This window comes from Ctenopharyngodon idella, chromosome 16 (assembly GCF_019924925.1).
Source record: "Ctenopharyngodon idella isolate HZGC_01 chromosome 16, HZGC01, whole genome shotgun sequence".
NCBI lineage: Eukaryota > Metazoa > Chordata > Actinopteri > Cypriniformes > Xenocyprididae > Ctenopharyngodon > Ctenopharyngodon idella.
In genome coordinates, this window is record NC_067235.1 from 16,054,404 (window position 1) to 16,068,819 (window position 14,416).

Below are 14,416 nucleotides of genomic sequence, written 5' to 3' on the forward strand. Positions count from 1 at the left end.
TAGTATTAAATGTACTAGATGTTTTATTGGATTTGACCTTTCATATACATGATTCTACCAGTAGTTTTGTCTTTCTGTCTTTAGTCTCAACATCCACACGTCTGTCATATGAACAGCCAATGGCCGACTGCAGCAGCACACTCATTGTCCCTCATCACGCACACACACACACACACGCAGACACTCACGCACATACAGACCACATGACCCAATACTGCTTCATACAGATGGCATCTCCTGATAAACCAGCGGTGGAACCCACACACACCAGGCTCAATTGATTGGTCCAGAAATGATTTAGACAATAAAGTTTGAAGTTTAGATAAAATTTGTTTCTCAAGTGAGAACAAATGGTTTAAGTTGATATGACAGATAAACACTGAAATCTACCTTCACCAGTTAATGTACCGAAAGAGCAAATTTAACTGGGAAACAATAAAACCTGGTGTGTTTAGGTCCGTGACGGCAGTGGATTTTATTCCAGAGATGCTGTTCAACATCATACTAGTTTTCTGTGCAAAACCTGATAGGAATCTGACTTGCTTCCTGTGTGTTTCAGTCAAATGAGTTAAAACACACAAGAGAATCTTTTTTACTGTTTTTCAGTGTTTCTATCTTCCAAGATTTGTCTTCATTTGTTTAATCAGTTGTTGTATTGTTTACATTTTCCCTAAAACATGGAGTTTGAGAGTGTATTGAAACATTTGGGGTTATTGTAGCGGTCAAACAAGCACACAAACAAAGACAAAGAGCGAACATCAATGAGAGAGAGAGAGGATGCTAACATCAATCAAACTAAAGTAGAAAATAAAAAATAGAAATAAAAATTCAAAGCCACCGAACCACCTCCGTTAGAGATTAAAGAACATGAAATGTCCTAAGAAGCAAAAGTATTAACAAAATGGTGAAAGTTACTATGTTAAACGGAGTCTAGTGTGTGCATTGGGATCCAACAAGGTTTTGTGTGATCTGTGTATCCGTGTGTGACTGGAGGACAGGTCGAGGGAAAAGGCATGGATGTAAAGGGCTGGAGGAGGGACGGCCTTTTTAATAGGCGAGCGTACATACTCCCTTTTTAGCGTCAAAAGCTCCTTTCGAATCTACATAATGATTATGCAGCTGCCATTTTTAGTTATATAGTAGACTTTATGTACACAGCCGTGTGAAAATACATGCAAAGAGTATTATAGGAAATGGGGGGGCGAGAGTCTGGAAGGTGCTTTGTGGTTTCCTCTTTGGGGGGAGACGTGCTACTGGCTTGAAGCTGCTGTCTCTTTGAAAGGAGGGCGGGAGAGGATGGTTGTGCGTCTTGGTTGGGACAAGAAGTAGTGAAACAAAATGGAAGATGTAGGAATGTGAGTAAAGAAGATTTGTTGATCAATAGTATGTCTCCCTTTCCACCCATCCTGCAAAAAAAGACAGAAAAAGAGCGGGAATCACTTTTGAGAAATGCCGATGTTTTTGCGCATCTGCAATGATGAGTTTTTATTCATAATTCGTAATTGAATAGTGTTTTATTGTATCCCTGATTCAAACAAAGATCGTTAATGACCCAGACTTTATACAAGACATACTCATAAGAAGTGTGTAATTCTGAGTGTGTGTCTTTGAGGCGGTACAAAGGAATACGTACCACCGGGGTTCCGGCGAAGGAGCAGCTTTCGCACCTCATCATACACAAAGATTAAGAAACTGTATGGGAAAGCACAGAACCACCAGCTCGGCCTGGAGATGAGAGAGACAAATGAGGAGAGAGACCATTTTAAATGGCAGAATACTTCACCATATACAGTACCAGTACTCCATGTAGTAGAATGTGCAATTTCAAAATTTGTATACAGTATGTAGCATTAATTTAAAGAGTTAGTTCACCCAAAAATGAAAATTCTGTCATTAATTACTCACCCACATGTTCCACAGCCGCAAGACCTTTGTTCATCTTCGGAACACAAGTTAAGATATTTTTTATAAAATCCGATGGCTCAGTGAGGCCTACATTGCCAGCAAGATAATTAACACTTTCAATGCCCAGAAAGCTACTAAAGACGTATTTAAAACAGTTCATGTGACTACAGTGGTTCAACCTTAATGTTATGAAGCAACTAGAATACTTTTTGTGTGCCAAAAAAAAAAAAAAAAGACTTTATTCCACAATATCTAGTGATGGGCGATTTCAAAATGCTGCTTCATGAAGCTTCGAAGCTTTACGAATCTTTTGTTTTGAATCAGTGGTTCGAAGCATGTATCAAACTGACAAAGTTTCAGTAAACAAGACTTTGTTACGTCATAAGTGTTTTGAAATTTCAATGGTTCACCACTGGGGGGCGTGACTTGGGCAGTTTGATACGGGCTCTGATTCGAAACAAAAGATTCGTAAAGCTTTGAAGCTTCATGAAGCAGTGTTTTGAAATCACCCATCACTAGATATTGTTGAATAAAGTCGTTATTTTGTTTTTTTGGTGCACAAAAAGTATTCTCGTCGCTTTATAACATTAAGGTTGAACCACTGTAGTCACATGAACTGTTTTAAATATGTTTTTAGTACCTTTCTGGGCACTAGGAAATTAACCTGTTGGCAATTCAGGCCTCACTGAGTTATCAGATTTTATCAAAAATATCTTAATTTGTGTTCTGAAGATGAACGAAGGTCTTACGGGTGTGGAACGACATGAGGGTGAGTAATAAATGACTGAATTTTCATTTTTGGGTGAACTAACCCTTTAAGGTCATATGTTATATGAACATGTGTTTCAAATGTGTATTTCACGTGTGTATTTGTTATTGACCTAATAATTAAAGTAGATTCTTTACTAAAGAAATGAATTATGAAATCTGAATCAGTTTCAGTCTGATTCGATTATTTTGTTAAGATTTGAAATTATTAAAAAAATTATGAAGACAAATATTTGAAGGAACAGTTTCCATCATACTGGCATATTGACTAACACAGCAAGATCTTACATTCAAAATATGTTTTAATATTATTATTAAATCCATAATCATTCCATTGAATGTTAATTTTTGTATCATTTATTTGCATTTTATGCATTTATGCATTTTTATGGCCCGTATTCAGAAAACATGAACACTGATGATACTAAATAGTCATGAATCTGTTTTTCCTATGATGGCAAAGCTGTATTTTCAGCAGCCTTTGTTTCACTCTTCAGTGTCACATGATTCTTCAAAAATTATTCTAATATGCTGATTTGCTCAAGAAACATTTCTTCTTATTATTATTAATGTTGAAAACAGTTGTGCTGCTTATTATTTTTGTGGAAACTGTGACACATTTTTTTTCAGGATTCTTTCATGAATAGAAAGTATAGTTTTTATTTTCAATAGATTTTTTAAAAATCCTTTACTGTCACTTTTAATTTATTGTGTCCTTGCTGAATAAAACCTTTTGAACTGTTTCCTTTGGAGAAAATTAGAATCGGATGTGTCCTTGTAGCTTGAAAATTCATTTTCATGTATGAATTTGTGCATGTGTGTGTGTGTGTGTGTGTGTGTTAAACTCACTTGAGCGGGTACATCCTGAGGGCCACATCCATGCCCGGGCAGTATGAGAGGAATGCGGCGAGAGCTGTTTCTTCAAACAGCCCAAAGATCAGAATCTTATTCCTGTAAAAGGACAAGCACAGTTACATCAAGTGTTCTCATGAATACAAACACACACTTCCTGCACACACACTTCCTGGACTCACTTCATGCCCTGCTGGAATACTGAGTTGCGTCTGGTCTTGCAGATGATGACATCAGCCCATTGTACAACCACAATACTGACAAAGAACGCTGTGTGACATGTGAACTCAACAATCTTCCTCTGCTCGTATGTCTGTGAAACACGAACACAACATCTTACTACATGCAGGGACCTCTGAGATTTGTACGACGTCTAAACACTTATGACGTCACAACATGTTAAAACACAAGATACCTACCCACTGCTGTCCGTAACTGTCCTCCAGGTCATTTAGTGAGCGGTCATCCCAGTTGAGCCTGATACCCACCAGCAATGAGGGCAGGAAGCCATTCTCAGCCAAAATCACAAAGTAGCTGAAGAAACCACCCAAAGCCTGGATCATACCTACACACACATACACATATATGTTTACTTTTCTTTGCACAGATGCCTACACAATATTTGTTTCTCTTGTGAGAAAATAATATAAAGTAATAATAACAAACATGTATTAAAATAATTTTACAAAACAATATAATAGTTAAATGCTGTTTCATTGCTGTTTTCAGACAAGTTTATCATATTTTCTAGTTTTATTTTTGGTACTATGAGTAAATCTGTAAATAAATCTGTTCAAATGTTTAATGCTTCATGTTTAAAGTTGCATCGCCTAACTGATATATACACTAGTATATACTTGTATAACATTTTTGCTAATTACCAATTACACAAAAAAACACAATTTTTAGTTCCAGGTTTTCCTTGACCATGGGAACCCTAATATTAGTAGCTTGAAGCACAGCTGACTACTTTTCCAAAAGGGCATCTTGACTGTAGTTCTGTAGGTCTTTAAATAAAGTAAAAGCTTTAGTAAAAACTACAGTTTCAAAGTAGTACGAGACTAACCAATTTGTCCGTAAGCAATGCTGATGAGACGCTCGTTCACAAGTTTGTCTCTCTGAGGGTTCCTGGGCTGCCTCTTCATGATGTCACTCTCAGCAGCCTCATAAGCTAAAGAAATAGCAGGTACCTATGGAGGTAGAGAGAAAGTAGATTTTTGTGTATGGCTAAACATTTTATTCATGTTTGTTTGTATATGGGTGTGAGTAAGAAAGCTGAATGTCGAGTGTGAGAGTAGGTAATTATTTTTCCTATGCATGTGTATATACTTATGTCAATGCATTTTTTACAATTATTTGAAGTGCTTACCATGTCAGTTCCCAGGTCAATACAGAGGATGGTGATGGTGCCCAGCGGCAGAGGGATATTGACAATAATGAAGAACAGGAAGGGGGTGATCTCAGGGATGTTGCTGGTCAGGGTGTACGCAATGGATTTCTTCAAATTATCAAAGATGAGTCGGCCTGCAAGGGGATAAAAGGATTGTTTGACAACATCAGTCCTGTCCTTCCATGCACTCCAATTCACTAGTCTCCTTATTGTCTTACCTTCTTCTACTCCAGTAACAATTGAGGCAAAGTTGTCATCTAACAGAATCATGTCAGCGGCTTGTTTAGACACATCAGACCCTGAAATGCCCATAGCGACACCAATATCAGCCTTTTTCAGGGCTGGAGAATCATTCACACCATCGCCTGTTACAGCCACAATGGCCCCCTGAGTGACAGAAAAAGAAACAGAGGAGAAAAGGGAAAGAAAGGAAGGTAAAATCAGGACATGATGATTGAAATGACAAAAGATCACAAACCGTATTGAATGATAGGATATGCATTTACCTGTCGCTGGCAACCCTCTACAATGATGAGTTTTTGCTGAGGAGACGTCCTGGCAAACACAATCTCAGTGTGGTTCCGCAGAACGTCATCTATTTGCTCCTGAGAATAGTCCTTCAGATCTGTTCCATGAATCACACAAGCTTTGGCATCCCTAAAACACAAACAAAATAACACATATAAATACACTACTATGTGTTTATAACTTATTAAAGGTGCAGTCACGTGCTGCAAATTTTTTTCATTTCAATAGTAATCTATTTGATCAGGAATTTTGCATAAGGGTGAGATATGCCCACACAGATTTCGCAACTGCTTCAAATTGGCCATGAAAATTTGCCACGTTGACCAACAGGAAGCTGCTTGGTTTTCAAATGACTTCTGTGTAAGCTGTGCTTCACCCATCAAAACAGATCCTTTTTTGCTAACAAAATTCCACTAATGTGACCACACCTTTAATGCATGTTGAGGGGCTGTGTGCATTTACAGTGTTGATCCCTGCTTTACCTGGGATTGACCTGACTGACGGGGATGTTGAGACGGGCAGCGATGTCTTCCACAGTCTCATTACCCTCTGAGATGATGCCCACACCCTTGGCGATGGCCTTGGCAGTGATGGGGTGATCTCCTGTCACCATGATGACCTTGATTCCCGCAGAACGGCACTTTCCCACGGCATCGGGCACGGCAGCGCGGGGCGGGTCAATCATTGACATCAGTCCCACAAAGCAAAGATTGTCTGTCTGGAAATTCACATCATCTGCATCAAAGGCAAAGCCTTTTGGGTACTGGTCCTCGGGCATTAAGACATGGCAGAATCCTGGAGGCAAAGGAGGCAAGTTTACTCATTTTTAATTATTATATACTATAATAAGCAATACAATAAAAACAGTAATATTGTTTTCTATTTTAACATATTTTATTTATTTCTCTGATGGCAAAAAATCTATATTTTTTCACATTTTTGACCAGGAGTGTATATACTTTGATATAATAAATTTTATATATACTCAATTTTAAGGTGGTTATTTTATATAATCATATAATTATCTGTATATTATCCTCCTTATTACTTAGCCACTCAATTTTAAGGCGGTTATTTTATATAACCATACAATTATCTGTACATTATCCTCCTTATTACTCATTCAGTTGTGTTTATTCTTACTTTCAACTTCATGGACTTTTAGTTGGTTTTTATCAGTCACATGTGTTCCTTTGTTTGAGTTTTCTGCCACTTATCAGTTTCCATGGACGCTAATCTTCATCACAGCTGTTCATCATTTAGTTAATCACCATGTGTATTTAAGTTCCTCATCTTCACTCAGTGTTTGTCTGAGCTCGTTTGTGTTAGCACTTGTTTGTATTCTTGCCTGTTGGATTGTTATTAAACTCAGTATTTGAACTTTATTCCTGATCATCTCATCTACTTCTTCCTGGTGCCTTGCTGACAGAAGACTGGACCAAAATATGGAATATGCTGCAAAAATCTGCCGCATGATTTCTTCAGTTATACTGAACAATTCTGTCGTCTTGCCATCACCTGCCGCTACGACGACGAGACCCTCAAATCACTACCACCACCCTGTAGACCTCCCAGACACCTCAGAACTTGACTGTAGGGAAGCCATCATCAGGTGTCTGGAGAGAGTCTGTCCCCAATCCAGTACACAGCCAGACGCAGAGCCCAACACTCCACCTTTGAGAATTCGTGTGAGCCCCTGCAGACGGAGAGCTACCACCCACCGCGACACGTCAGCTAGAGCATGAGGAGAAGAGGACAGAGCTGACCCTCGCCCCGGAAGTGGAGCTCCATCATAAGTCTGACCAGGGGTGTGAGCCCGCAACACCAGCGGACGAGGGAGTAGTGAGTATAGACAATGAGGACTAGCTGAAAACTTTAGTGAGGAGCTAGCGACTCCCACCCCATCCCACCAGGTACCATCAACGCTGTTTCTAAACAGCACCATAAACTATGACTTATTTTCATCGACCTGCATGGACGGTGTAATATTTACCGTTATTCTGTCAAGATTTCTGTTGCCGCCATCACCGCGAAGCTCAGCCAGTCCTCCAGTCCTGCCACTGCCGGATGTTTACAGCCCTACACCGTCTCCGTGGAAGCCCTGCTATGACGCCGAGCCACAGGTCGTGTTACCACCAACAGCATCAGTGCAAGAGGATCCTGCGGCTCCGCCTCCGGCCTCGGATCTCTTCACTCCATCTCGGCCTGTCAGCTCCGTCTTGGTTCCTTGCACCTTTGGCTCCACTGGAGACCCTCAGATTTGTGGCTCCACCGGGTTCCCTCGTCCCTGCCGGCTCCTCCTTGGTCAGTCGTCACACCACTTCTGCCACGGACTTGCGGGCCATCCACTGCACTCCGTCCCTCCACCCCTACGGCTGCAGCGGTTTCCTCCTTCCCTTCGGCGTCGCCTCTGTCCTCAGTCACACCGGCTCCATCTCAGCCCTTGGGTACTCTGGCACCACCTCCGACATTCGATGTTCCGCGACATCGCTGAGATCTCCAGAGCCAGCGATGCTGCTCAAGTCCATCAGCTCTCCGTCTGTGCCTTGGAATCCATCGGCTTCGCCTCCGTCGGTCGTCACCAGGAAGTCGTTAGCCACCGCAACATCTGGGCTCCTCCCTCCCTGGACTCCACCTTGGGCTGTCATCCCTGCTATGCTCTGGGTCTGTGTATGTGGACATCATCCATCTTCGGTGCCAGGGTTTCTTCATCCTCCTGTCACTATCCATCCGCTGCCAACTACCACCATCCCTTCGCCTGCTCCTGTCACCATCCCTTCGCCCACATTCACCTTCTCCTCTCCATGCTGAGAGGTTGCGCCTTCCGGGGGGGGGGGGAAGGCGCAACTGAATGAGTGTGTCTGTCACACTCATTCAGTTCTGTTTATTCTTACTTTCATCTTCATGGACTTTTAGTTGGTTTTTATCAGTCACATGTGTTCCATTGTTTGAGTTTTCCGCCACTCATCAGTTTCCATGGACACTAATCTTCATCACAGCTGTTCGTCATTTAGTTAATCACTATGTGTATTTAAATTCCTCACCTTCACTCAGTGTTTGTCTGGTGTTCATTAGCACTTGTTTGTATCTTTCCTGTTGGATTGTTATTAAACTTAGCATTTGAATTGTATTCCTTATCATCATCTTCCTCGTACCTTGCTGACTATTACATAACCACTAACCAAATAAAAAAGTAAAATGAAAGAAAAATTTTAATAAAGAAAGAAACCTTTCAAAGCTATCAGTGTAGAAACTGAACAACGATCAATTATACAGTTTAGCAGGCATTAAGCAAAATATTTGACCTACAATGCTGTGATTGACCAATCAGAATTGAGTATTCCAGAGTGCTGTGTAATGATACCATATATTACGCACCCAGCACTCTCTCCCCAAGTCCTCCAAGCTCCAGGTAAGCATTTTGGAAGGCCTCCTTCATCTCCTCATCCATGGGCTGCTCTTTACCCTGCAGCATTATGGTGGAACAACGATCTAGGATGCGCTCTGGTGCCCCCTTCATCACCAACAGGTAGCGGTTATCGTTGGGGTCTTCTGTCTCATGGATGGACAGCTGGGGAAATATGGAAAGATGGATAAGAGGAAATTGTTGATGGTAATGCTAGTCACTGTTTTCATATCTGGTACTTTCAGTTTTAGGGTTACATGACTAAGCTCACAATTACACCAATTATTTTATTTTTGACATGCTGCAGAGCTGCTCCAGACACTTTATTATCCACACTTGACTCAAATAAAGTGATTCAGCATTTACGTTCAGTAATTTAGCAGATTTATAGGAACCAACAATATTTTAAATATTTTCATAAAGATGACAATATTTTCAGTACACAATGGCAAGTTTAATAGACCAGAGAAGTTCAAATGGCATATTTATTTTGAAAATCAACAATTGATGACAAACCTGATATTTGTTGGTAGAGTTGAATGGGATTTCGGCTACTTTCTTGTTCCTATCTCTCATCATCCTGACTGAGCCACAAGACAGCTCGATACACTTAAGCAAGGCAGACTCAGAAGCATCACCCGCCACGTCCCTCTTTAGGATGGGCAAAGTATCTTGTCCTGCCTTAAACTGAGCCCTGTTACACAGTGCCGCCACACGGGCCAGAGACACCCATGTCACGGAGCTCTTATCGAAAGAAGCACCTGCAGAGAGAAACCAACTTAGACTCTGGAGAGAAAAATTGGTGTCAAGTGGGAAAGACAAAATCATCACTGATCTCTGCATAAGAAGAAAGGAACAAACCAGACTGATCTTCAGTGGTATCGGCTTCATGGATCTGGTTGTCAAACCACATGTGTGCGACAGTCATTCGATTCTGGGTCAGTGTTCCAGTCTTGTCCGAGCAGATAGTTGAAGTGGATCCTAGTGTCTCTACAGCTTCCAGATTCTTAACCAGGCAGTTCTTCTTAGCCATACGCTTAGCCGTCAGAGTGAGACACACCTGAGATTAAAGAGACATTAGAGAGACAATTATTCAATTACATCAAGGATTTTAAAATGTGTTTCAATTTGTTTAAATCGTTCAGTTCCTTAATGTTCCATCAACCAATTTGAGAAAGGAATATTTGGAAGAAAAAAAAAAATTGCCAAATGATTATGAATTTATGCTGGATATAGCAAATGATGACAAAATAAATGTGTTAAGATAAATTATGTATGCTTAATTTCACGATAAGTACGCGTTTAATTGCACAAAACGGTGTGATTAATCGCGATTAAAATTTTTAATCTATTGACAGCACTATTATAAATCCATTGGGTGTTTTGATGAACTAAAAAGAACCTGAGTCATTTGCTCGGGAATCGGACTTTACTTGTTTGATTCACTAAAAAGGTTTATAAGAGTAATTTGTTAAGGAATTGTACAACCTGGTCATGCTGAGTGTTTTTGATGAACAATAAAGAACAGGTTCATAAGATTCATTCACTTTGGAATCGGACTACATTGGTTGCACTGTATTTTTTGATTCTTGGCTCCCAACCCTTCTAAACAGTATTCAAATGCTTAGATGACTGAACGTGCTCACAGTGACAGTAGCCAGCAGACCCTCAGGCACATTAGCGACAATGATTCCGATGAGGAAAATGACAGCCTCCAGCCAGGAGTATCCCAAAATGATTGACAGAACGAAGAAAGACAGTCCCAGGAAGACAGCCACGCCTGTGATGATGTGAATAAAGTGCTCAATCTCCTTGGCGATGGGGGTTTTCCCTGTCTCCAGTCCTGAGGTCAGCGTAGCAATGCGGCCCATCACGGTGCGGTCACCAGTGCAGACCACAATACCACGAGCAGTGCCTAACAGTGAAACAGAAAAAGTCACGCTTCTGAACTTGACTTTTATGTAGATAAACCAATTCAACACTGTAGTAAATCCCTCACCTTCCACACAGTTAGTGGAGAAGAAAGCGATGTTGCGGGTTTCCAGAGGGTTGTCATGAGTGCAGTCAGGTGATCTTGTCTGAGGTTCTGATTCGCCGGTGAGGGAGGAGTTATCCACCTATGTATGATGCCAAAGACACACAATTGTCCACCACAGGTTTCACAGATTCTTGACAAACGACTGAGGTTTATAAACCACGTACCTTGCAGCCATGAGAAGAGACGATTCTGAGGTCAGCTGGGATTCGGTCTCCACCTTTGACCTCCACCAGGTCGCCTGCTACCACTTCCTCAGCATTGATCTGCATCTTCTCTCCTTCACGAATCACTAACGCTTGCTGTAGACAGAAAGAGTGTCAATTCTATTCACTGTTTCTTTGTGTTTCTGTGTCTTTTAATTTTTGCATGGAATGTTGTCAGTACCTGTGGCACCATGTTTTTAAAGGACTCCATGATCTTGGAGCTCTTTGCCTCCTGGAAGTAGGAGAAGCAGCCAGTAATGATGACCACAGCAGACAGCACGATTCCCAGATACAACTGAGAGGGGACCAGAGAAGACACATTTAGTTATCATATTCATATTTAATGCAGATTCACTGAAAAGCATATGTGGCAGGATGCTCGCATGTGATATATACACACATTATCTCCAGCCGGCTCGTCTTCGGTGGCAGCCTGAATAGCATAGGCCAGAAAGCAGAGAATGGCTCCGGTCCACAGCAAGATGGAGAAACCACCAAACAGCTGACGACAGAATTTAATCCACTCAGGTGTTGTGGGTGGAGGGGTCAGAGCATTTGGCCCGTCTCGCAACAGAAAATCTCTGGCCTTTGCATTAGTTAAACCCTTTTGCAGAGAGAGAAAGAGAGAGATCATTGTCAAAATTAATCATTAGCAAAAGTTACTATTAATACACATTCGGTTTTATTTTAAGTACTCACAGTGTAAATATATTATATATGTTGTGTACTACTAAGGGTCTGTTATATTAAAGGTTGTCAACCAGGGGGCTGGGGCCTCAGAAAAAGACGACAAGATGACTTGAAATTATTTAAAATCAAACTTTATTTGTATATTTATTAAAAAAATAAAAAAAATAAATAAATAAACAACAATGTATTATAAAGAGTATGGCGCTCCCTAGTGGTCAATAACGAGATGTGCAGCACAACATGTTCATACATTTAAAATTCATTTTAAGTGCTATTATATTTGTTTGTTTAATTATTTAAAATATATCAATTAATATTTAATAAATAAAGAAAGAAATACTTATTTTAAAAGGTCTAACTTAAAATTCTAAAATGTGAAAATTGACATCTTATTTCTTATTTTATTTTTCCATCAACATCTGTTGTTTTTATCGAAGAACATACAATTAATTAAACGTCATGAATCATCAAGTGTCATCTACTAACACTTCTAGTTTCTGTTAATTAAAAAGTTTGAAAACAAGGAGCTCTGACATCATTACACTGATAATCTTTATAGAGTTATTAAACAGAACTGAATCAACACTGAACTGACCTCAGCTGAACAATGTCACAATTTTCAATTTAAGAGCTGCTTTACAGCAGAACTGAACTCTGTTTGAATAATTGAATCATTATTTAACTGTTTATCCCTGTAAAGCTGCTTTGAAACAATCCATATTGTATAAAGCGCTATATAAATAAAGGTAATTTGACTTGACTACAGCAGAAGTACCAGAGGTATCCTACATGGGATGCAAAAAGTTTGAGAACCAATGTCTTATGCAGAGTATGGTGCTCCCTAGTGGTCAATAAAGAGAAGTGCATCACAACAGTCATTCCCCAGACAAATGATGTGTTCATAAACTTAAACTCAAGTGAGTATTTTCTGCACTATTATAATATTTTAACATCAATTAAACACATTGGCTTTATAATTATAATGGGTGGAATTTGGCAAACATGGAAACCTGTTTTTTAGTAAACACTAAATAATGTACAATTTTACCTGAACAATGTCTGTCTGAAATTTCCGGCATACTTCCTCAACTGACATCTTGTGTTCTGTCTGAAATGGAAGTTAAAAAGGAACATTTAACAAAATAAAAAGGCAAAACGATTATAAATATGCTTCTATTCTAGTGAGATTCTTACCAGGGGAACTTCTTTCTTCAGATCATCAAGATCTTTTACTCCCTTTTTCTTCTTTGGAGAACTTTTCTCATCTTTATCTTGCGTGGTGGCCACGCGGTAGCTATCCGATCGTCCATACTAAAACAAAAATGATAGAGGAGAGAGAGAAAAATCAGTTAATTAACTAAACAGACAATCTATTTTTAATCCATCACAGAAACAGAGTTTATTCTCTGTCTGCTGTGGTTCAGTAATAATGACAACACCACCAATGTAAGATCATAATGAAGATAATTTCAAATAATTTACTCTGAACTGACATTGATTTCGGTTTGAATATTGATCTGGTAGATGGTGGATCATGAGATGTGACTAAACAAACGTCCCTCTTGCTCTCTTCATTGTGTGGTAACATCAAAGTGGTAAAAAATAAAGCTAATTTAATTTGCTGAAAGAATACAGATCTTTCCTCCTTCCTGTCGTTCACATTAACAGTGTGGCATCACACAGAGACACGACTCTTTCATCAAAGACACTCTGATTAGTCTGTTTCAGATCACAGTGACATGAAAGTCTAAAACGTGAAGTGAAACTTGCACGCAAACGCAGTTCAGTGAGTTCAAGAGCATCAAAACAACTTAAATCAAATTCTTTACCCTTTGTTCATCTAAATTAAGTCAGAGATCAAATTTTAGACTTTTGAAGAAGTACAATATTCTAGTTCTGTTTTCCTGTAACATGCTGTTTATTTTTATCCAATAAAAATTATTTAACCTCAAGATAATTATTTTGTCATGACCAGATTTCAGTGTACTATCATTATTTAATTCCTTCTGTAAATCCTCTGTTTCTATTGGCTGAATGTGTAATCCTATCATACCGGAAGACTGCAGCACAGAATTAACCCAGCAGGGCCAAGATGGCTCCCGTGAGACTCTCAGGTGGTGCTATTTTAGTGGGACACTCAGCATTACAGCAGGAGACTGTGTATCATCTGCCACACAGGCTGATCAATACTGAGCTTCCAGATCAACCAACATGCCTTCCTCCAGGGAATAAAGTACTATTCTTGTAGCACTGTCGATATGTGAAGAGTGAATTCCCTTCCAGGAAATTACTGAGGCAAGACCCTGTGTATCAGGAACTCTCACATAATGTTCTGGATAAGTAGAGCCCCCTGCTGGTCAATGTATGAAAAGAACAAGGCCAATTCATTAATTATGATCAAAACTAAATAATATACCTGTGCAAATTAAAAATATAAAAATATCAAGTGTTATATTACATTTTTAAATAATTAATAAAATTAAATATACATATTTTCTACCAGCCATGACACAAAAACAGGTAGTTATGACAACAAAATTTTAGATTGTCCTTTGTTGTTTGGTTACCATTAAAAACGCAGACAGTAGCAGGACAATTAGGATGCTGTCACTTTAAGACCGAATGCACACACGCAT

General features: G+C 39.6%; 1 protein-coding gene across 2 annotated transcripts in view; it reads right to left on the reverse strand.

The window, feature by feature from the left end:
* Positions 1–14,416, reverse strand: part of atp1a3b (ATPase Na+/K+ transporting subunit alpha 3b) — a 27,597-nt gene continuing 13,181 nt past the window's right edge. Inside the window, exons 3-22 of one of the 2 annotated variants that reach the window (XM_051865018.1) lie at positions 12,975–13,091; positions 12,829–12,888; positions 11,491–11,694; positions 11,272–11,385; positions 11,052–11,186; positions 10,849–10,966; positions 10,496–10,764; positions 9,711–9,909; positions 9,366–9,610; positions 8,822–9,014; positions 5,926–6,238; positions 5,422–5,572; positions 5,134–5,302; positions 4,895–5,049; positions 4,592–4,715; positions 3,945–4,090; positions 3,708–3,838; positions 3,523–3,624; positions 1,634–1,725; positions 1–1,406 (exon numbers count right to left, since the gene is read on the reverse strand). In XM_051865018.1, the coding sequence (XP_051720978.1) occupies positions 1,378–1,406; positions 1,634–1,725; positions 3,523–3,624; positions 3,708–3,838; positions 3,945–4,090; positions 4,592–4,715; positions 4,895–5,049; positions 5,134–5,302; positions 5,422–5,572; positions 5,926–6,238; positions 8,822–9,014; positions 9,366–9,610; positions 9,711–9,909; positions 10,496–10,764; positions 10,849–10,966; positions 11,052–11,186; positions 11,272–11,385; positions 11,491–11,694; positions 12,829–12,888; positions 12,975–13,091 (3,066 nt within the window). In that variant the 3' untranslated portion in view covers positions 1–1,377. Of the gene's footprint in view, positions 1,407–1,633; positions 1,726–3,522; positions 3,625–3,707; positions 3,839–3,944; positions 4,091–4,591; positions 4,716–4,894; positions 5,050–5,133; positions 5,303–5,421; positions 5,573–5,925; positions 6,239–8,821; positions 9,015–9,365; positions 9,611–9,710; positions 9,910–10,495; positions 10,967–11,051; positions 11,187–11,271; positions 11,386–11,490; positions 11,695–12,828; positions 12,889–12,974; positions 13,092–14,416 lie in introns of both variants that reach the window. The other variant, XM_051865017.1, reaches the window with a different exon arrangement.